Source organism: Pomacea canaliculata, linkage group LG3 (genome assembly GCF_003073045.1).
Source record: "Pomacea canaliculata isolate SZHN2017 linkage group LG3, ASM307304v1, whole genome shotgun sequence".
Taxonomy (NCBI): Eukaryota; Metazoa; Mollusca; class Gastropoda; order Architaenioglossa; family Ampullariidae; genus Pomacea; species Pomacea canaliculata.
In genome coordinates this window covers 35,862,151-35,885,701 of record NC_037592.1, presented here as the reverse complement: position 1 = coordinate 35,885,701, position 23,551 = coordinate 35,862,151, and the positions used below count along the sequence as shown (strand labels likewise).

The 23,551-nt window shown below is 39.7% G+C and overlaps 2 protein-coding genes and 1 pseudogene across 3 annotated transcripts; 2 read left to right on the top strand and 1 right to left on the bottom strand.

Moving 5' to 3' along the window:
• Positions 1-677: 677 nt before the first annotated feature.
• On the top strand, positions 678-8,809 carry LOC112558568 (GH3 domain-containing protein-like). Of its 2 annotated transcripts, none has more exons than XM_025229106.1 (8): positions 678-1,377; positions 1,975-2,026; positions 3,497-3,642; positions 3,922-4,986; positions 5,330-5,457; positions 5,734-5,885; positions 6,348-6,430; positions 6,914-8,809. In XM_025229106.1, the coding sequence occupies exons 2-8, from the start codon at positions 1,999-2,001 to the stop codon at positions 7,136-7,138; spliced, it is 1,827 nt and encodes a 608-aa protein (XP_025084891.1). In that variant the 5' UTR covers positions 678-1,377; positions 1,975-1,998; the 3' UTR covers positions 7,139-8,809. The 2 variants fall into 2 exon arrangements, with proteins under 2 accessions (XP_025084891.1, XP_025084892.1); XM_025229107.1 differs by lacking the exon at positions 678-1,377 and adding an exon at positions 1,422-1,539.
• A 2,513-nt stretch (positions 8,810-11,322) lies between these two features.
• LOC112559282 (tubulin alpha-1A chain-like) lies at positions 11,323-16,426 on the bottom strand. Its single transcript, XM_025230395.1, has 5 exons — positions 16,267-16,426; positions 13,553-13,775; positions 12,961-13,262; positions 12,069-12,596; positions 11,323-11,826 (listed from the first exon to the last, which is right to left on the bottom strand). Exons 1-5 carry the CDS (start codon positions 16,267-16,269, stop codon positions 11,527-11,529), a joined length of 1,356 nt encoding a protein of 451 aa, XP_025086180.1. The 5' UTR covers positions 16,270-16,426; the 3' UTR covers positions 11,323-11,526.
• Positions 16,427-17,846: 1,420 nt separating this feature from the next.
• On the top strand, positions 17,847-21,662 carry LOC112559283 (annotated as a pseudogene).
• Positions 21,663-23,551: the final 1,889 nt, after the last annotated feature.

Genomic DNA, 23,551 nt, shown 5'->3' with positions numbered 1-23,551 from the left:
CACTTAAACATTGTACAAAAAGTTTAATGCATCTAACTCTAAATAAAAACATGATCAGGTGCCTTACATTGTGTGCTGCATTCTTGTATCATTGATGTGGTTTATTTAATTAAGCCATTGAAACAATTGATATGCAAAAGCTTGTACCAAACAAAAGGTTTCAGTTGTGGGCCCACATGGCTGTTGAGGTACACTTGGTTGAACAGAGTAACTAAAGCCTATATAGTGAGACATATAGATGTAAATCTTATAGATTTTAAGATAGTAAATCTTATGCATATAGATGTATCTTCTACACACAGTTGATCTCAGTGACCTCAGATTGACCTATAAATGTCCAATATACAAATAATACACCTCTGGTTTTACAAAAACACGTGCACATAGCAAAATCTACATCAAGACTAACAGATAGTCATTCACATTCAATTACTGAAGTCATTTACATTTATTAATAGTCACCAAACGCATCCCATGCCCTCTGTATGTGTGTGTGAACGCATATATAATAATCATAATAATTAATGAAGTTGTAAATCGTACTTACCTATGTAGTGAAGACCTTAACACACTGTACAAAGAACAATTAAATGAACCAACAGTTAACCACGCAACACAGAAATACAAGCAAGAGCAAATACGAGACAGGTACCATGGCAAAAAAAGAAGTGAGGAAAAGTTCCTTTGATGGTCACCTTCCTTTCACCTTTCTTATATTATGTGTGTTTACGGGAATTGGTTTGAATTGTGTGTTATTATATAGTGAAGGACCATTGTAGGAGGGAGAATGTGGTATACTGGTATCACAAGGGTGCAGTGACCGAATAGCTGACATCATAAAGATTGGCCAGGGAAATTACTGGGCGTGCATAACCATATGTCAGGACTTCCACTGACCACATGACTAGGCGATCTACTTGGACTGGTCAGTGAATGGAAAACCAAGGGTGTACATGCCAGAAAGGGACCTCCAGAAATTGTATAAAACAGGGTAAAATGCGAAGCTCTCGTCACCGCTGCAGTGAGCGGCTCAGGGTTCAGATCTCGTCTCGTAACACTGTATGTGACACCTGTTCGCAGGGCTGGGCGTTGGGGTTATCTCCGGGTACTCCTCTTTCCTCCCCCTCCTTAGTGCACTAACACGATTTGTACAGTTAGGCAAAGCGCTTGCCACTCTTCACATTCACTATGTGTCATCATTTTATTTAAGTGGTCGCATTTGTGTTTCACCTAAACTGGCTAAAGGTCAAATCCACGGTTTCTATCAACCCCCAAACACACACACAGTTTCAATAGCGAAAGGGCAGCCACTCTTCTCGCTCTTCGCCGAAAAGGGAGATAATGCTGGTCCCATGTCAAAATTGAGAACGTTTTGAGGTGAGAAAACTGCACCGAGTGTTTCTTGAAAAACAATCTTTCACTTATAAAGTGAAAACTTTTGTTGCTTAATAATCAGAGTCATGTCAACTAAGAGGCTTCGTATATTATTTCGTGGTAGCAGGTGTAATCTGACTTGGCGGTTGTGGTGGTCAGTGGGAGATAACTCATTCCTGGTTTAAAAAATAAACAGCTTCACCACGAAAACGATGTTTCTGGCTAAAAAACAACAGTATACTTAATGATGTCTTAAATGGCCAGTATAGTGCAAACAATGAAACTTCACAGTGTTCAGTTACCAGAAAAATCCGTTGCCAGAAGTCCAAAATTTTAAAAAGTTTTATTATTTTTCCAACTGTATACGTGAATATATTTATAGGCACACATACATGTACATATATATTGGTTCTTGATTCAGCTAATCAAATATTATTTGACTTGATCACGTTAAAGTGATGATCATTAAAATAACAAGAATTAGAAGAAAATTCCATAGAGCTAGTTAATTGTAAATCTTGAGTACTGTTTATCAGACTGACCCATTAGTGTGGATTCCACAGTCTCAGAAAAGATAATAATAGTCTTGTTTGATTGCAGATTAAATTACAGCAGAATCATACCATGGGTATCATTCGACAGGTTTTCAGAGGTTTGTTTAGTTTAATTGAACAGTTATACCTCACAGCATCACAGTCAAAACAGCGATATATAACTGTTTTTGTAGAGGGAGTGATAGAATGTAAGTCATTTAAAGACTGCAAGTTTCTAGCAGGAGTGTAGACAGACAAGAGAAAATAACATGATGGGAAAAGACAGAAAGAAATCTGTAGCAGAGAGTTGAGAGCTTATATAGTCAATTCTTGCTTTAACTGGTAGCCAGTGAAAAACGTACGATTGGTGTAGCATGATTTACAAGCTTGGAGAACCAGCTGGGCAGCCAAGTTCTGGACTTTCTGAAGCTTGTGTTCGAGTGACAGCCTGTGAGAAGAAATAATTATAGAGCAGTACAAAAGAACCAACAAAAATCTGATTGGTTTGAAAGAGTCTGGTAAACGGCTGATCTTATAAAATTCATATTAACAAGCATGGCAAAGGTTTGAAACATATTTGTCAAGAGACATGTCTGCTGTGATTGTAAAATCTATATTTCTTGCTGAAGATACAAAGCCAGCTTGAACAGACAGGTGGATCAGATGTACATTATAAAAAGAATATGACAAAGTACAGAGTCTTGGGTAACTCTAGAGTCTACAACAAACAGGGACTAGTACAGACATTTGGCCATTGACTGTGATTGAGAGTCCTATCAGAAAGATATGAAACCAGTCAAGAGGCAGATGATATACTAAATAGAGTATTAAACCCTAAAATGAAAATAAAAAGGTCAATTGTAGCAACAGCAACAGAAAGATCTAGGATGGTTATCATTAGTCACTTTGATCACATCAGTCTCAGTGCTATGAAAAGGGTGAGACATAGACTTATTTAAAAAAAAAAGTTTTCAGCATTAAGGATGACATTTGATAGGAACAGCAAGTGAGAGATTGGGTGATAATTATTTAACATATTTATTGTGATAATTATTTAACATATTTGGGTAGGCTTTTTCTGTAGAGGATTCACCAAAGGGGTTTTGAATAAAAACAGGAGTATACCCAAGGACAGTCAATCATTTGCTCAGTAATCTGTAAAGATACACAAGGTATAAATGCAATGAGTACCACAGCAAGTGCTTTGATCGGTATGTTACTATCTGCATACAAAAATAAGAACAAATAATGACCATCAGTAAATATTTCCCTGGAAAATTAGTCTTCTAGTCAATCTAGTTCAGTTGTGCCCAACCTTTTCTCGCCCACGGGCCGCACTTGACATGATATAAAATCTCGCGTGCCAGAACATGATGGTTTATGTTGTGTGTGGTTAAAGTGAGTGGGCCGGATGAGGCGCCTAAGCGGGCCATAGGTTGGGCACCCCTGATCTAGTTTATTTCAGATAATTTCATTTAGGACTGGATCAGTTAACCAATCTTTTAACATTTACAGTTGAATATAAATGTGCGTTCAGTTTCAAATTTTAAAAATCAGCTTTTTTGTATGTGAGCCATATTTCTTTCTAGGTGCTGCTGTTGTGTCTGCTGCTGGTACAGGATATCTTTTGTTTGATGTGCGAAACATGAAAGTCTATCGAGACCAGCCTTTAAATGAAGCCTTGAAACACTACATCTCTGTGAAAAGTCTTGCCTTTTTGGGTTCTATATTTCTGGTGTAGTACTTTATTTTACTCATTTTATGTATACTAATATTAGAGAGAACAAAACTAATGATCCGAGAAACATTTTTTAAAAGCATTCTATGCCCTTGATAAGTGAGTGTAACTCGCATAACAATATTCTGGCCATGTTCAAACCATTTGAGGAAATTTTGCACATTCAGGAAGGTTTTTGATGATACATATTCAGCTGTACATTTTTCTCTAATGTTAATATAGATTGCAGACTGTATCATATTTTGCCATGTTGCATTTTTTGGTAAATGTTTGCAGAAGAAACTAGAGAGTGCTACATCTGATGTGGCTAGGGCCCAAGAAGATTTTCTTCTGAAACAATTGAGGGATAATGCTGACACAGAGTATGGCAGACTATACAACTTCTCTGCCATTAAATCTGCAGAAGAATTTGTTAGAGTGCACCCTCTCACCCGGTATGCTGACTACAAACCTTATGTGCAGAAGATGATGGCAGGTGAGCAGTCTGTTCTGACAAAGGAAAAGCCAGTCATTTTTGGTGTGACCTCAGGAACATCAGGAACTGAAAGTATTATTCCAATGCTTCTAAAGCAAAGGGGAGTCTTTTTCCTAAATGGAGTATCTGTAGCTTTCATGTGTATGAGTCAAGCTTTTCCTGAAGTTGTTTGTCTGAGCAAAATCCTGAAAATCTTTTACAACCCAGCATGGAGGATGTCAGAAGCAGGCATAAAAATTGGACCAAACTCATCGTCTCCCTCTGAATCGAAAAAGTTGCTTCACATGTATTCGACTCCAGCTCCTGCATTTGACATTCTGAGCGAACCTGAAGCTCTGTATGTACATCTTCTGTTTGGTCTGAAAGACAGGCACCTAGGCATGATAGAAGCTAATTTTGCTTCACTTGTTTTCAATGCTTTCCAGAGGCTTGAAGAGGAGGTTGCAAATCTAGTGAGAGATATAGAAAGTGGAACACTTAATTCACAGTTGAATGTAAAACCAGAGATAAGAGAGAAGCTTGAAAAGCTGCTAAAACCAGATCCAGTTCGGGCGCAAGAAATTAAAAAGGCATTTGAAGAGGGCTTAGTGGGAGTGGCAAAGAGACTGTGGCCAAAACTGCAAATAATTGTGTGTGGAGACTCTGGTTCTTTCACCTTATATGGCAGCAAGTTGAGGGAGACCTACTGTCAAGGCATCCCTTTGTACTCTCCTCTTTATGGAGCTTCCGAAGGACTACTGGGCATCAACATCTGGCCAGAAGAGCTTCCTTCCCGATATTTGCTTCACCCAAGGGCTCAGTTCTTTGAGCTGATTCCGGTATCCCATGCTGATGAGGACCAACCACAAACACTCCTTCTTCATCAGGTACATTTTCCTTTTAGGTTCTGAAAATTTGCTTAGGTCTTTATTATATTATTTATGGTGTAGATAATCAAAGGGAGAAAACTGCAAAACTGTTCTTTGTAATAGTTTTCATTTAAACGTCATTTATTGTTACTGTTCAGCTGTTGCTGTAATGTCGTTTCTAGAACATTTGTAATCTTTAAACATGTAGACATGTTGAATTTCAGATGCTGCTCATGAACATAAGACATTTTAAGGAAACTTAGTGTAAAAGAGGTATGAAGTGTATCTACAAGAAATAGAAAAAGCAAATGGCAGTGGTTGTCTGCCTTTGTGGTGTAGACAGCAGCTTAAATATTTACAGGCAGAAAAGGGAGAGTTCTACGAGCTGGTCATCACCAATCCATCATGCCAGTATCGTTATCGTATTGGTGATGTGGTGAAGGTGGTTGGCTACCACAATCAATGCCCCATCATTGAGTTTATGTACAGGTAGCATACATTTGCATATTATTAAACTGTGTCTGATATGTAACTTAGAAGGCAACTCATAGATAATAAATGCAAATAAATATATTTCTTTGAGATATTTTATATGCTTAAATTCTTGCTGCAACAAGTTATCAGTTACATTTCTTCTTATAAAAAGCAGTGCTAAACATTTGCAGTTAATATGGTTGTTGATGTGTAGTATTTTAAGGTATTGGAGCTATGATGAAATTATATGTTGGGCATTTTAAACATTATTCATATTTTTTCTTTTGGTAGACAGGGCCAGTTCCTTAATGTAAGAGGGGAGAAAACTTCAGAGAGTCTTTTTTATGAGGTTTTGAGGGACACGGTGGCTCAATGGTCAGGTGTGAAGCTGCTGGACTATTGCTGTGCTGAAAGTATCACTGTTGAAGATGCTGGCATAAAAGGTGAGGCTGTTATATGTGTGTATATACATATTACACTGATGGACTTAAAAAGTGTGGTAAAATTTTTTTGTAGCTGCTTGAATAATAACACTATATATTATCTACATGTGATCTTCATGAAATCATAAAATGTATAATTTTTAACTTTAATATTAAATGTATACAAATAAATTGAGTTTGCTCTGTTGAAACATGCCCTTATAATTTGTGCAATTATTGTTCTCTTTTTGTGGAATATATAAGAGTATTTTGTAGCTTACCTTTAAGAATTCTTTGTATCAATGAAAACAAAATGACAGCCAAGAATAACATGTGCATAACACGTGTTCTTATTTTGCAAAACATTGCATTTAATTTCAGTTTTAAAAAATAACTATATAAGAAATTCAAAGATAAAAAATACAATTAAAGTATCTGTTTGTGGACTTTCGCACTGTTGTAGTCACTGTTTGTGCTAAATAGATTACAAGAGCCACCTTCCATGTTACCATGTTTTTGTGGAGTTGGAACAAGCAGGACAGTTGTCAGTTAATCAGAGGAAAATGGTAACTCACTGCTGTCATTTTGTAGCTGTTTTAGTTTTAAAGAAGCACACTAGGTATGATTCTATGGGATTTGATGTTACAGACTGATGAAAATAGAATGATTAAAACTTTTGGTGAGTGTGTGTTTGCATGTGTGTGTGTGGGTGTGAATGTGTGCAAATCCATGTGTAACGCATTTATGCAGATGTGTTCCTCTGTGTGCCTCTCTGTATTGACATCAGGTGTGGGAGCAATTGAAATCTTTTTACCTGAATTAATTTTCAAATGCTAACATTCTGAAATAGTTGTAAGATAATCTTAGCTGTTATATATGATTTATAAAATTATAAATTAAAATAAAAATCTTTTACTTTGTTATGCGTTTGTTGCACGTATTTGATCTTAAATATGCTTCAAACCTAAAAGTTAGTGCTCTTCATTTCAAAGTGTCTATTGTTGGGTACAGTCAATCGGATATATGTACTCTCATTCTCTATTTTTCAGGTGGATGCAACTTTGTGCAATAAATCTTATGTCTACTCATCTTTTCGTAAGAAAGGAAGTATAGGGGAAATGCAGGTACATATTATGCAGCCAGGTTCCTTTAGGGAATTGCGAGAGTTTGTAATTCAAAACACTACTGGTTCACCTAACCAGTTCAAAGTGCCACGTGTTTTGAAACGCAAAGATGTTGTAGAATTCATGTTTCAGAGAGTGGTTAAGAATTGAGAAAGGATTTGCTTTTACTCATGAAAAGATTAAAACTTGTTAAGGACCAAAGAGAGCAGATAGACTGGGGTTCTTAATGGGTTTTTTTTTTTTTTTTGGTAAATGATGGTTGTGGTAGCCATGACTGCATCTGGATAAAGTAAGAAACAGACATTCTGTGTTAGAATCTTCATTTCTTCAGGGTGAACAATGTCTTCCTCCTTTTACAGTGTTCTTGACTGCTTTCATATGTCCTGGTAGTCAACCTATTTGTTGCTTTTTGCCTCTTCTTGAATGACATGAACACTGAATGCTGCAATGAAGTCAGGACTGTTCCCTAAAATAAGTTTAGGGTGTCTAAAATTTAGTGTTGCTTTAAAATAATCATGTTGACAATTTATTTTTGAGATCAGTTAATCCATCATGACTTTTTTGTAGGTGTGTTTGGTGCCTTAATTACTTTCACATTAATAAATGAAATGAATAAATTCATTAATAAATGAATGAAACATCTCAGGTCGTAAGTTAATGTTATTTACCAATTTTTGTTTGTGTGTAATCACTGAAAATAATTGAAAAATCAAATATACAGTATGTTCTGGAAACCTTTCTGATGCAACAGTATGAAAGGTTAAAATAACTGAAGGTCTATAAGTAAATGTGAATTCAAAACTGATTAATTAATTCTCAGCAAAATAAAAACATTTACTAAATGCTTTAAAGATGTGTTTTAATCAAGTTTTCTTTAATATACTTTTTCATTACTTCTTTTTTCTTCACCATGTGTCTTGAAAATCTCTTTTCCAATGTCTGGTTAATAATTTTCAGGTGATTGTATTAGTGATTGTTATTAGCAGTCATTATTAATGTATTCCAGCTTGGTTGGATCCAGTGCAGTGGTGTAGGAAGACGCTCAGGTTTGGGGAAGGTGGAGGGGCAAACTCCATGCTAAAAGTGAATGGCATTCTTGCCTCCTCAGTATCTTTTTTTTTTGAGGGGGCAGCTGCCCCTCTTGCCTCCTGGTTCCTATGCCACTGCTCTGTGTTCTGTATCTATTTAGATAAATAAGATGGCAAATTAGTTGATTTGCTGGGGAAAAAAAATGTACCTGTTTTTTTGTTTTTTGTTTTTTTAAAAATATGTATCTGATATTTTAGAGCTAATTACTCAGGGATCTATGCAATAAAATTTAATTAATTATAGGAGGTGGCCATATAATGTACCTTTTTGGATAGACAAAAAACACAAAATCATTGTGATATTATTAGAATAAAAATCATGCTATTATTAATTTTTTTAATTTTGAGAGTGAATATTCAGAATTTTGTTTCAGCTTGTCAAAGGTGCTTTTAAAAATTTAAACAGTCATGTAAATATCCAGTGATTATATTTTTTGAGGTAGGGGGAAGGGAGTTGTGGACATATGTAAACATGCTATTGAAACATTGTACAGGTGACACGAAATATTATCAAACTTAAAAAAAAAATAGTTTTCTGAAATATAATATGAATGATTGTGATACACCGAAGATGTAATTTCTGTACTTTTTAAAATATTAATTTGAAAGTCGTTTTATTCTTAAATGATTTTTTCCTTACTATGCTCTTGTAAAAATAAAAAATATAAAATATATGGAAGAGAAGTTTACAGACTTGAGTTCTTTATGATGTGATAAATAAAATGTAAGCTTTGTATAATAACATGTACGCCAGGCTTTTACATTTTTTTTTTTTTCTGTGTGAATGAAATGTATGTGTGGGAGAGAGGCAGGCCGTGAGAACAAGGTAGACATGAAGGACAGCGCATTTTTCAGCTGGCACGGCAAATGAGGTAATTAGTGTTTGCTGCTGGTCGGCGCGTGTTGTCGCAGGGTTTTGCAAAAGTTGTCTCGAGCGTCCGCAGCACATCGATTATTCTCCACACCGTCGTCACCCTGCACCAGCAGCTACCGCGGGGCTTGGCCGGCTGCAGTGAGTCAAAACCCCGCGTGACAGGCGAAAGGTCAGACGTGGGGGGGGGGGACTTCGTCTGCAAGCCGCCAGAGGTTGCTGTGACCGACGCTTGGCTCACATTAAACCCATCGCTTGCAAGAAAACCCACAGTCTGTGACGCCACTATCCCGTCATCCGTCTTTATTCGCCTCTTACAGCTCGATGCTACCGAACTGGATTTATAACGCAAAACGTCTGCAATATTATATTGTTTATCTTTGGAGCAATATTTTTGATGGACTGAGTTTTCTTTTGAATAAAATTTGGGACGGCATTAGAGTCGTCAACATGTTGTACTCAGAAACCAGACCGCCTCACGAACACATCACCGCCATATGGCAACCGTCCATGAACAATCTTAGTTTCCTAGCTGTTCGGAGACATATGCCATGTCGATCCGTCTTCATCTCAAATGTATGTATTCAGTTCATAATATATTCTCCGCTGTGCAATGATAGCGAGTACAGCAACAGCTAAAACATCGCTCATACAGACCCTGGCTTTGCGAAGGTCAGCTTCACAGGAACGTCCGATGCTGTCAGGAAGGGAGTGAGTGTAAATATTGACAAGAACTATTCTGTCCTGGTCATGTTGCTTATAACACTAGGGTTATAGATGCCTCTAAAGCCTATAGCATGCAGGTTTCTATGACCATGTTCTTAATCCTTGTATCCACGGCTTTCCTACACCTGGAGGCATGAAGGAAACTTCCGAGACGTACGTGCCTTCATCCTCGGAGAGTGTCTGCTTTCACCTCTGCATCTGTGACTAGGTCGTCGGCTACAAAAGCAAGACTGTAGATTGTATTTATGCTGATGGCATTCATCCTGTTTTCAACATGAGTAGCTACACTTACAGGGCTAACAATCAACTCTTTTTGAGACCAGCTGTATGTGTTTCATACAGCGCTTTGACCCTGACTTTGATGATGGTGGTAAATCATTATTTAAATCAACTTTATTATTACTTCAGCCTCTCACCCTTAGAGAGACAGAACGAGAGATTTGGGTATGTGGTGCGGAATTCTTCATCCGACTCAGTCCTCGGAATGTTCAGCCTCTGACAATCCAGACACCCTATCAACTTTCACAGCAGGAGGTTCGAATTACACATTCAGGAGACCCATTGCCAAGCATCACGTGTAGCTCGATTCCTTTGCTTCTACTGTCATGAGAATGCCATTACATTAATGTCAGTCGTTGTCAGCAGCCGCGATACAGTCCCCAGAGCCCTCGCTCCGATGTTAGTGTGGTCACGTGCGCTATAAAGGAGTAGAACAGATAGACATTCGAGTTGTTTAACGATTTTCTCGAGAACTACGTACGTCGCTTTCCATTCTGGTGGGAACTGGATGCTGATTAGTGTGGCAGGATGCAGTCTGTAACTGATGATTATCTATGTTTTAATGTGCAGTAAATCTTTTTATCATCCTCATCCCTTTAGTTCACTTGCCCGTCTTTAGAAAGAGAAATGTGTGTGTAAAACCAAGCAAAATAAGACATGGGTAATATTTCAGCCTTGTGCTAGCCAGACTGGACTGTTGAATATTTGAGGTGATGGAGGACAAGGCAGATGACTCTAGGCAAATAGAATGATGTATTAAAGCGATGTTAGGGATAAGCGAGAGGCTGCCGATGGAGAGAATGCTGAAGTTCGGTGCAGGTCTGAACTAATAATAGATACAAAGTCTGTATGTTATGACACGAATTTTTTGTTTTAGTAATGCTTTAGAGTTCTCGATGGCCAAAGTATTGGTGAGCACCCTTCATTCGCCATTAAAAAAACAACCTTGAATGAAGCTAGCAAGGGGGGAAAAAAAACTTTGGCGATCTAACATGAAAGGTGTCGGAGAGGAAATTGAAATTTAAAACAAATAAAAAGCACAGAGGACAGAGGAAGATTGTTGCGTCAAGATAACGAGCTACAGGCTGGGAACGGTGATAAGTGCGAGAATAGAAATTTCCGTTTCCTGTGTTGCTGGCTGTGGTGGTTCGATTAGCCTGCTTCTTGATTTCTCTCTCTCTTTCGCATTTTTTGTTAAATATCACGCTTGGGACGGAGAATGCATCACTAGGGCAGATATCTACATAGAAGGACATACAGGCAGACAACAAGCAAACAGTAAATACACGGAACGGGAAACAGAATTCTTCCCATACTCATGCTTCATCGATTTTACACAATATTAACAAAAAAGTCAAGCTTTCAGTATATTTCAGTTTCCAAGAATCATTTAATACTTGCAATATCAAACCTCTTCAGTGCAAAAGGTACACAAGTACTTTAATACTGCAAATAGGCAATGTTTCTTGATGTACACCAGGAATTGGTATGAAAGAGATCTTGTGCAAGACTTTATTTTTTTTGGAACTGTGCGGATGTATATACACATCTGAGATGCTTTGTACTCTTGGAAGTTAGTACTCTTCGCCCTCCGCGTCACCTTCGGCTTCAGCAGAATCCACTCCCACCTCCTCGTAGTCCTTCTCCAGGGCTGCCAGATCCTCACGTGCCTCGGAGAACTCGCCCTCCTCCATGCCCTCCCCCACGTACCAGTGCACGAAGGCTCGCTTGGCGTACATCAGGTCAAACTTGTGGTCAAGACGAGCCCAGGCCTCGGCGATGGCCGTGGTGTTGCTCAACATGCACACGGCGCGCTGCACCTTGGCCAGGTCACCGCCAGGCACCACTGTGGGAGGCTGGTAGTTGATACCCACCTGTCGGGAAAATAAGCCAGATTAAAAACTATTATCTAATATAAGAAGACCAGAAGCGAACAAAGATAAAAACAACCACTTTGTAGACTTTCCTTCTTGTTGGTTTCATGACCATAATGGAAACTAATACATGTATCTCGAAATCTGATACCGTGTTCCTCACCCCTACTTAGTTTTGTTCACCGTCCACACTACTCAAAAACAAATTAATGAGAGTCCTGGCGACTTTAATTTTGACTCACCTTGAAACCAGTTGGGCACCAGTCGACGAACTGAATGGTGCGCTTGGTCTTGATGCTGGCGATGGCAGCGTTGACATCCTTGGGAACAACATCACCGCGGTACAGCATGCAGCAGGCCATGTACTTGCCGTGACGAGGGTCGCACTTCACCAGCTGATTGGCTGGCTCGAAGCAGGCGTTGGTGATCTCGGCCACGGACAACTGCTCGTGGTAGGCCTTTTCAGCAGAGATGACAGGGGCGTAGGTGGCCAGGGGGAAGTGGATGCGGGGGTAGGGCACCAGGTTAGTCTGGAACTCTGTCAGGTCAACGTTAAGGGCGCCGTCGAAGCGCAAGGAGGCGGTGATGGAGGAGACGATCTGACCGATGAGGCGGTTGAGGTTGGTGTAGGTAGGGCGCTCGATATCCAGGTTCCGGCGACAGATGTCGTAGATGGCCTCGTTATCGACCATGAAAGCGCAATCTGAATGTTCTAGAGTGGTATGGGTGGTAAGGATGGAATTATAAGGCTCCACAACTGCTGTGGCTATCTGGAAACAAACATTTAGAATACTGAGAATCTCACAAAATCAGGTAGAAAATGATCGAAGCTTTTATCTCAGCAAAAGGCAACTTTCAAATAAGTATTGCAAGTGGATGTAGAAAAACTTTTTTGAGATGCTGAGGACCTCACAGTAATACAATGATACTAGACAGCTCTCCAAACTCCCTTACTAAACTCAATAATCATATACTTATATTATTTGCTCGGATTATTTAAAAATTACCTAACTTGGAAAATCCCTTTTATTAAATGCATGAAGCTAAAATAGTGATAAATGAATGTGGAGAATGGTGGTAGTATGGGAAGTGTTTGATTTATGGAACTCAAGTCAGCGGGAGAAGATGGCGCACCTGAGGAGCCGGGTAGATGGAGAACTCCAGCTTAGATTTTTTGCCATAATCAACCGATAAACGTTCCATGAGCAATGATGTGAAGCCAGACCCGGTGCCGCCACCGAACGAGTGAAAAATGAGGAAACCTTGAAGACCAGTACATTGGTCAGCCAGCTTGCGGATGCGGTCCAGCACAAGGTCAACAATCTCCTTGCCGATGGTGTAGTGACCACGGGCGTAGTTGTTGGCTGCATCCTCCTTGCCTGTCACAAGCTGTTCCGGATGGAACAGTTGCCTATAGGTACCCGTACGAATTTCATCTGGAAAAAATATTTTGATCTTAGAGCGTTACTGTTCAAAGAAATCAACTGTTTACACGGGATTGAAACTGAGCCATTAACACATTTTTTGACCTTAACAAAACATACGACCAACTTTATTCGTTAGTTGATAGACATACGATTTTTTTTTATACATTTTATTTTTATATTACATTTTTTCATATAAATTTTCTACCACAAGCCAAGACAGCTTGCAATTTACTCATTTTGTATATTATTAACTCGTTCTCCAGAGGAAGGCATGCACACTCGCAATAACAACCTCTGACCTATTACAGTTGGTTCCAAGTCAACAAAGACAACTCTCGGCACATGTTTCCCTGAGCTAGTCTCGCTGAAGAAGGTGTTGAAGGAGTCATCACCGCCACCTATGGTCTTATCTGAGGGCATCTGGCCATCAGGCTGGATACCGTGTTCCAGGCAATACAGCTCCCAGCATGCATTGCCCATCTGCACACCGGCTTGGCCAACGTGGACAGAGATGCATTCCCGCTGAAGCAGAAAGAAGAAAATTGAAGTCTCTACTCTTCCTGAAAATTCTTCACACATTACTGCGATATAATCAAGGCTTTGGTGGATCTGCCTCCCCTATTCTAGAAAATTATCCGCGAATTTTGCATTGGTGGATCTGTCTCTGAAAGAAAAAAACTGATGTCCCTACTCTTCCATAAAACTGTCTGCAAATATCTCAAATATCTGCCGTGTTATCAAATCCCTACTCTGGAAAAAAAAACCTGTCTGCAAAATTGCTATAGTGTAATCAAGGATCTGTCCCAATTTTTCTGTAAAATTGTCTACAAATTACTGCTGGGTAAATGAAGAATTTGAGCAAGAATTAAGATTTGAAAACAAGACACTACGTTAAAAGTAACAGGAAAAACAGTCCATTACTAGCATTTAATGCCTGTCAGGTGCTGCTCCTAATGTCTTAGCAATGAACCAGACGAACAGAACTCCCACTTTTCTCAATTCACGAGGCTTTCCACATCCTCACTCTCCACTCCCATTTGCAATAAACGAAATTTTAAACCGCTCCGTGCCAAACAGCTGCAAACAATGTGTATATAGCATGTCTTGAACCTTACGACTGTCGCATTCGGTCGTCAGGTTTTTAACTGTTTTCAATATTTTGAAGGACAAACAAAGCTCTTTAGGTTACCGAGAAACCCCCACCCTTCACGGACATGAATGAATAATTGTTGTTAGATATCTAAACATGTGGCGAGATATGTAATAGATTACCAGTTTGTAAGCTCTCGTCTGGGAATTCAGACTTTTTTACGGTAATGAAAACAATGCTTAAATCTATCCCGAGGAGCGAAAGGATATGTGATAATAATAAAACCGATGAAAGAAATGGGAGAACTGTTGCAGGAATCAGATACAGGGTTAACCACAGTACGCTGCTTGTGTCCCTACCCTTCCCACCCTGCACCTGTTTAATCACTAGCTGCCGCCCTACAACTCGATCTCCATCACTCACTCTCCTCCCTACAACATTCTCCCCACTCACCCCATCCTCCACAGCCGTCTCGTCTCCCAGCCTGCACGTGCTGCATGACTTGAGTAACGACGAGAAAACTTGGCGTGACACACCGCAGTCGTATTCGTCTTGACACTGGTATGTCCGCCTCTCGCATCTGATTGTTGATTCGATTTATGGTGGAGGATGTTTGAGAAGAGCCTGCTCTATTTGTGTCAAAAACTGTTTAAATCCTACTGCTGGGGGTACTTATTCCCATCCAATTAACACACACAAGAACACAGTTTATTAAAAGAATTGGTGAAATCATCCGTTTTGCGCCGTCTATATAGACAGGCCTGGATGCAAAATATCAAACAGAAGCTGAGGATGCTCCAGTTTTATCAACAGGGACATTGCTGCCAGTGTCAGCAACTAGAAGGCATATATTATTTTACACGTTCCATATGCCTTCCTGTTCACTACTTCCCCTTTGCTGCATCCAGCCCGCCACTTGCTAGTCGAGTTACGCAAGTCTTCATCACCACTTCCCTCGACAAAAGACTCCTCCATCCCGTCCTCAGTTCCCCCTCTCTCTATCAGCCTGCACGGCGGGATAATGGAATGGCAGCCACAACCGACTGTCGTGCGATGGTTCCGTCGTCATCATCGTCATTATGCAGCTTTGTCCACTGCCGGGTGACCGACAAAGAGGGTCTCTTCTCATCGATCTATGATAATGCGGTCGGTCGGATTCAACCCTCCTGCCGTTATGGACGGTTAGGTTGTCGTTAGGTTTCGCTGCACAGGTTGGCGCCCTGCCTCGTCGCCCGGGAGGAGTAGCGGGGGAGAAACCGCCTGCCACAGACACCGACACTGCAGCAAATTTTCGTCTACTTACTGCCGCACATCAAGAGAAGGCGGCAGTTTGCTGCGCTCATTACAACACGCGCGGTATGTGCGCCGGGGCCCGCGGCTCTTGCTAGCAGTGGCAGCTGCTGCAACTTCATTTTCCGCCCAGCGCTACACGCTCCATCCTTTCTTCTCGGATCATACACCGTAGCTCTGTTATTTAAATGACTTGCACTGCGACCAGACCACGCGCGTATCGCTTGGCCAACCGACGCGTTCACTTGAAGAAGGGAATGAACGGCAGAGAAATTGGACGCAAGGAAGAATGGAATCATCCGACACTGGTTCATTGAGACAGCACCGAGGGCATTAATTCTGCCCTGACATGGTCCCACTGCATGTACTGATGGGTTTAAATTTAAGCATGCAAGCCTACAACACGCATTACAATTAAAACGTCTGTCATGATGTAGATTGTTTTTCTTTTTTACATTAGAGTTTGTTTAGATTATGAAGGCGATCTGTCTTCATTCTCATTTTTAAAAGCGAGAAGATGGCGCATGCACAGTGGCAGACATGCAATTTTTGGAGGCGACCTCCTCCCGTTCTGTTAAACAAAGCCCAGACAGTTCTCTTACTCTGTTCAGTATAATCACATATTGTACTTACCATGGTTGATGATTAGGTTGTGGGCGTCGACGAAAGAAGCAGATGAAAGTGATGGAAAAAAATTATGTGGCGAACGGCTCACTGAGACGATGAAGCGTCTGTCGTGAGTGATTCTGTGCACTGCACCTACTGGCGTCGGCGGGTTATTCCGCCGGCTCGTGGGGGCTAGAGCATCATGCTGGTCACGTGACATGGTCTGAGTCATCCTGTTGGCTGCAAAGGTTTCCTCAAGTCCGCGTATCTGTTCCCCATCCCCCACTCCCCCAACCCTGCCCGAGAGCCATGCAGGCGTCAGCAGGGTCAGTTTTTGTTTCAGTTTCCTAACGCTGACAAACATCCTTCACTGGCAGTGTGAATGGCTACCTGCATCTGCCACAATTTTGTCCTCTAAAAGGCAAATGATATAAATTATAATATTTAAGATAGTTACCAAACATTTATTCGAATTACGTCGATCTTTTCTTTTTGGAATATGTCATCGTGGACTTGATCATCAATCAAGTGCACGACAGTGGTGGTTGCAAACAAAAGCGATTAGTGATTCATTCTTGCAACATGCCACCAGCTATATAGTTTAAACGGGACAGTGAAAATAATGTACGAACGGCTTTGTAGTACGTACGGTGGTCGATAATGTGATATGCTCACAATTTTGGTCTCGCTCTCTAGCCTTGAAAAAGAAAAAATACACGGTTTTCTGTGTACGCGTACGAATATATATATAATTGTGTGTGCGCTTACGGATTACACACTTAAAATGGAACAGGAACAAAACATAATTTTGCTGATACATTTCTTCTGACTCGAACAAACTGTTCATTCAATTGTCACTTTGACACATTTACTCTGCGATCGGAAACATGTGTGACCAGATTACTGTCACAAAATATAACATTACACATCATGATTCAGCGCATGCAGCGTGCAGATCGAGGATCGAAGGATCGAGCCTTTTATATCTTTTTTTTTTTCTGTGATGCACAAATGTATTTCAAATTCTCATTAGTAAAGCACTTAATTTTCACGAATACGAGGCAGGTACGGAGTTACTTTTATTAACTATTATTATAACCACCAATTAACGTTTACTCATACGTTTAAAGAAGGATACGAGATGAACTGCCGTACGTTGTTAAAAGTGCGATAACCCTTAACGCCTGCATGGAAACGCTAGTAGTTTTTTGGTACGCACAGTCATTCACACATGTGCCTTTACACGTGTGCGTATCTCATGCAGGGACACAAACACCCACACACCTCTTACATAAACACATCCAAGTGTTGTTTTCACCATTCCACCTCCATCTTTTGACCTCTCATACACGGAGACACAAAAATGTCTACGGGATCTATATATAGACGTGTTCCGCACACAACACTCTTGGTCTCTTCAGGGATTCATCGGCTGTTGTCTTGGTGACCTTTGACTAGACAGCGATAGTGGCAGTCATGATGTGGCAGCTTCGTCAGATCAATACAGGCGGCTGCTGCATCGACTACACCGCATTCCAAGAATGACTCATTTGAATTGTCATAAGATGCACTCGGGGTCAGCACGGACCAATCAGCAAGCGGGATTTAAAACACGAGAGGAAGGTGATAAAAGCACGCGCACAGCCGCGGCATCAGCCACATCCACCTCTCACGTCGGACCCGTTAAGTCTCAGTGAGAGATTTTGTCTCGTTTTCACTTATTCACTTTTCGATCAAAACTTTCAGACCCACCAAAATGGTAAGTACATATGTCGATCTCCATTATTATTGTTGAAAATGTATTTTAAAAAACACTGCTGTTTAGCATATATATATATATTTTAACATGAACGAAGATTCGTCTGCTACAGTCGACTGAACCGGTATCGGTGGCAGACAATAAAAATAATTAAAAAAAATCATAATGAATTAATGAGAAATGAAACATACGATCCAAAGTTTGCTTACTTCAGCTGCTGATCTGAATTAAGATGCCAAACTAAGGGATCTGTACATAAAGCATCGTCATGAAGAAAGACATTCCATTCGCATTCCGTTTGGACCGGTTTGAAACCGGTGTCATGCCGGATGCTAGAAGACCAGACAGACACTTCCTTGTAGACTTTAGGGTCGACCCCGAGAGAGCTTTTTACGCACTGTCGTGGGCTAAGTAATGGCACGGCATGTTGGGTTTGACAAATGGAGATCATTCTGGAATAACTTTAATTTTTTCAAATTATGTGATAGACATAGTAATTGCGCAAAACCAAGCAAGACCAGCTTCCCCTATATATTATGAGCAGAAGAAAAAAATCCAAGAAAAAAACGCAAAATGGCCTTATTTTAATAAAGAAATAACCATGCATTCTTGTACTCTAACCTGTGCTCCACTGGGGAAAATGGAAGAAGTATCATTTCTGTTAAGAACATAGTCTCAGCCATGCAATTTTGTAGTGTTTTTGTTGTGTGCAAGATTTCAATTTGAACCCTGTGTCTCAAAGTCTTCAGAAAGCAAAGAACAAATTAATTTTAGCTGTAATAAGCAAAAAAAAAATTTAAAAACAAAACCAGCATCAAAATCTCCTCTATTAGGGACCAGTGGTCAGTTGCACAAAACATTTCTAATTTGAAACACTTTAGGCCTTAAAACTATTTAGATAATCAGTTTACTGAAACAGTGTATAATACAGTTGTAGATCTTTTTAAATTGATATGTTTTAAATAAGATAAAGCTGCTTAAGCCAAACTTTGCTTCAGTGCAACATATAAATAGCATGCAGCAATTTTGAAAGTGTTTGTAAATGGGTTTCTTTTAAGTTGAGAAACATACTGTGCAACTAACCCTAGGTATACAGATTAATAAATTCCTCATCTGATACAACAATTCAGTGAAGTTAACCTGTCCAAAATATATCTGCCCAAATGTATTTTAATTTCAAATGCATGCAGATGTAAATATTTAGGCTTACTAACATACTGTCATCTAAAACCCTTTCTAAAATTTGATAAATTTTCAGCGTGAGTGCATCTCCGTCCATGTTGGTCAAGCCGGTGTGCAGATGGGCAATGCATGCTGGGAGCTGTATTGCTTGGAACACGGTATCCAGCCTGATGGTCAGATGCCCTCTGATAAGACCATCGGTGGTGGTGACGACTCTTTCAACACCTTCTTCAGTGAAACTGGAGCAGGAAAACATGTCCCAAGAGCTGTCTTTATTGACTTAGAACCAACTGTTGTTGGTAGGTTTGATGCAGTATTACAGTGTGTTAATCACTTTCTAAATACAATATGTTCATGTTTAGATGTGTACTTTTTTCCTACCTTTAGTTTCTTACATCTTAAAAAAAAATATAATTTCCTTAACTACGCTAGGAAAGAAATTAACAGCATCACATTAGAAATAGTTACCATATTTTTAGAGTCTCTGTGCCTCAGTTTTACCAAGAAGGCATATTTGTGCAAGTCTGTTCTACCAATAAAGAATATTAAAAATTTGATATTTTACCTTAAAAACACTTTTATTTTTGTAACCTCTCAAAGCGCTTCTTCCATTAATACAGCTTGTTGACTTTGCGCAGATGAAGTTCGCACAGGCATGTACCGACAACTGTTCCACCCAGAACAGCTTGTGACAGGCAAAGAGGATGCAGCCAACAACTACGCCCGTGGTCACTACCATCGGCAAGGAGATTGTTGACCTTGTGATGGACCGCATCCGCAAGCTGGCTGACCAATGTACTGGTCTTCAAGGTTTCCTTATTTTCCACTCTTTTGGTGGTGGCACTGGGTCTGGCTTCACGTCATTGCTCATGGAACGCTTGTCAGTGGATTATGGCAAAAAATCTAAGCTGGAGTTCTCCATCTACCCGGCTCCTCAGGTAAAGCATAAAATATCTTTCCATGTGTAGGTGGGTTAGTGAGTTGGTAGGTAAGAGGGTTCTACATGATTTTAGATAGACTCTTTTAAAGCAGTTTTATAGATAAATTTATCTTCTATAGCTGCTCTTTATGATAAATAAAATCATTGTTTTGTCTACTGTTCCCAGAATAGCATCTGATGAGCTTACTGTCATTTATTTATTATATTTTTTCAGATATCAACAGCTGTGGTTGAACCCTATAACTCCATTCTCACTACCCACACGACTCTGGAGCATTCTGACTGCGCTTTCATGGTAGATAATGAAGCTATTTATGATATCTGCCGACGTAATCTTGACATTGATCGCCCTACTTACACCAACCTCAACCGCCTCATTGGTCAGATTGTCTCCTCCATCACAGCCTCACTTCGTTTTGATGGAGCCCTCAATGTTGACCTGACGGAGTTCCAGACTAACCTGGTGCCCTACCCCCGCATCCACTTCCCCCTGGCCACCTACGCCCCTGTCATCTCTGCTGAAAAGGCCTACCACGAGCAGTTGTCCGTGGCTGAGATCACCAATGCCTGCTTTGAGCCAGCCAATCAGCTGGTGAAGTGTGACCCTCGTCACGGCAAGTACATGGCCTGCTGCATGCTGTACCGCGGTGATGTTGTTCCCAAGGATGTCAATGCTGCCATCGCCAGCATCAAGACCAAGCGCACCATTCAGTTCGTCGACTGGTGCCCAACTGGATTTAAGGTATTCAACACGAATTTTGTCCATTTAAGTAGTGTTTGTACTTCTGCACCTTCTGCTGACTGAAGGCATAGTATGATACATACTATAATGATAATATTATATAAGATGTTGAATTTGTATAACACTTTGTTTCCCACCATTAAAGGCAGGCTGAAATTGCATGCTAAAATGAAAAGAAAAAAATGCTTAATGCTCAGCATAAAATATTTTCTTCTCTCCGCAGCATTAACATGTTCTAAAATATTTTTATTTTATTTCTTATTTTTAGGTGGGCATCAACTACCAACCTCCCACAGTGGTACCTGGCGGTGACCTGGCCAAGGTGCAGCGTGCTGTGTGCATGTTAAGTAACACCACAGCTATTGCTGAAGCCTGGGCTCGTCTTGACCACAAGTTTGACCTGATGTATGCCAAACGCCTTGTGCACTGGTATGTAGGTGAGGGTATGGAGGAGGGTGAGTTTTCTGAAGCCCGTGAAGATCTGGCGGCCCTGGAAAAAGATTACGAAGAGGTGGGGGTAGATTCAGCTGAGGCTGAAGCTGGGGAAGGTGAAGGTGAAGAGTATTAAGAAGTGTCCTTCGCAACCATGTTTTGCATTACAATCCTGAAGATGCAGTCCTTTTGCTGTAATATTTATTTCTTGTTGGCAAAGGTGCTTCTTTCATTTCTAAATTAAAGCTTTGCTCTTCGTGATAAAGTTGTTCAGAACTGTTCATTTTGGCTAGTGTCACAATAAGTTGGCATTTAAGTCATTGCAGTGCAATCCAACACTGGAGGAAATAAACTCAGTTTACAATCAATGCGTTATTTGTGGTGAATTGTATAGAAGAAGATTGCTAATAGAGGTTGAATGTAACCGAGATAGGGCTGGAGATAACTGCTTCTGAGCTGTTCAGCGAGAATGTGTTATGTACATGTAGTCAGGAAAGTAATAATCATATAATAGTCTAAATTTTTTTTTGCCAGCTCTGCCTCTCACTACACTTTGTGGTAGAAAAGATTTGCACTAAAGCTATCCTATAGATCTACAAGTCCTTACATATTCTTACCCTCTCTTCTTGTCCATCATTTGTGTTGGATTGATGTGGCAACATAGTTGTGACTATAATAGGTATCAGTTGATTAAAGAATTTAGAATGTAAGGATGGATGCAATAAATTTACTGCAGCTTTGATGACCTTTAAGTTCAGTTACTGTCAATATGTAGCTTTGTTGTACAATATTTTCGGAATTGTTTACATTTTATGATGGCTCACTTTACAACCAAACTTTTTCATGCTGCTAGTCTGGTGTAATATAGGGAGGCCACAGGGACTAAATTGACAAAGATTCCACAAAAGGAGAACTCTATACTCTTGAAGCTTCTTAGAAGCTAAAACTTCAGGAAACTTTTGTGTGTGTGAAAATTAAAAAGTACCCGCAAAAGCATCTTAAGATGGGATTAAAATTTTTAAAAGTCTGAATGAAGGGAAAGGAGATAATGGTAAATTATGTAAGGCCCTCTGTATAGGGTTTATTGTTTGGCCATATTTATTTCTTGTGGTTTCTTTGTATGATAAAACTGTAAGAAGCAATTATGAGGCAGTGGGTATAGCAGTTAAATTAGTTTGCTTACTTGCATGCAGCCAACATTTAAAAAATCAAGTTACTTGTCTTCCATAAGTGGTGCAGGAAACAACTTAAAGTAGTTACGTAGGTTTCTAGGGACTGCACATTATTTCAAACCACAGAACTTTCAAAATACACATCGATTTCATCATTCAGTTTGGTTAATTTATTGCTGATGATTACTTCATCAAACTTTGGGATGCTGGATATACACACAATCCCAAACAAGAAGTTGCAAACACTAAAACTGCAGCCATGAACAAAAAATATAAAAATATAACTGCACATCAGCATTAACCAAGCTGGGATCCTTGGAGAGAACTCATGTTTTCTTTTTATTATTTCTCAACTGTTTTTTTTGTGATAGAGTGTTACAAGCGATTTTCGCATCAAATATTTTATTTATTTCAGCAGTAGCCAATAAAATTCATACTCCTCTTCATGAAAGTATGTATGTTTTCACATTGCTGATTATATAATCTGATCGCATACAATATTCATGCACAGTAAGTTTATCACATTTGTGCTGGTCCTATTTTTGTCTCACAGACAAAATGTAAGCATTTTATCTATTTAGGTATTTTCTTAACGTTTTATAAGTCGAATTATATAAAAACTTATAATGTGGGACACATACATAAATCATGAGTAAATTAGTTGTTACAGGATCACTTAAAAAATCAACTGGGTCATCCGAGGACATCGACCCCCTCCCTTTTTTTTTTTTCTTGAAAGGGACACTACTCATCATGTAATATTACTGACAACGTTATAGCCTCCCTTAGATTGGCAGTGTTGTTGGGTCCTTTCCATTTCTCACTAAAATAATCCGAAATAAGTAACATCGTTTCATTCTGCTTCGTTTGCGAAAAATGTGTGCGTTTTTCAGTTTTGTGCTGGTGAAGTGTCGCACCTCTGATACAAGGTCTTACACTAACCGAGAATATATTCCCACAACAAAAGTGGTAGTGAACACATCTTAATTTTTCCTCCTTTTAGTTTTTACTGAAAAAAATCTTAATCATTTTTATCTGCGTATCTCTCTCACACACCCACTCATCAATCGTTGTATACTATATCT

Bases quoted from the DNA above. Each gene is read 5' to 3' on its own strand.
- LOC112558568 (XM_025229106.1), top strand. From the start codon at position 1,999: ATGGGTATCATTCGACAGGTTTTCAGAG. The intron at 2,027-3,496 runs GTTTGTTTAGTT...ATTTCTTTCTAG, and splicing joins CATTCGACAGGTTTTCAGAG to GTGCTGCTGTTGTGTCTGCT. The intron at 5,458-5,733 runs GTAGCATACATT...TTCTTTTGGTAG, and splicing joins ATCATTGAGTTTATGTACAG to ACAGGGCCAGTTCCTTAATG.
- LOC112559282 (XM_025230395.1), bottom strand. The intron at 13,263-13,552 runs GTCAGAGGTTGT...TATTTTTTCCAG, and splicing joins CTTGGAACCAACTGTAATAG to ATGAAATTCGTACGGGTACC. The intron at 11,827-12,068 runs GTGAGTCAAAAT...TTTTCCCGACAG, and splicing joins GGTGCCCAACTGGTTTCAAG to GTGGGTATCAACTACCAGCC.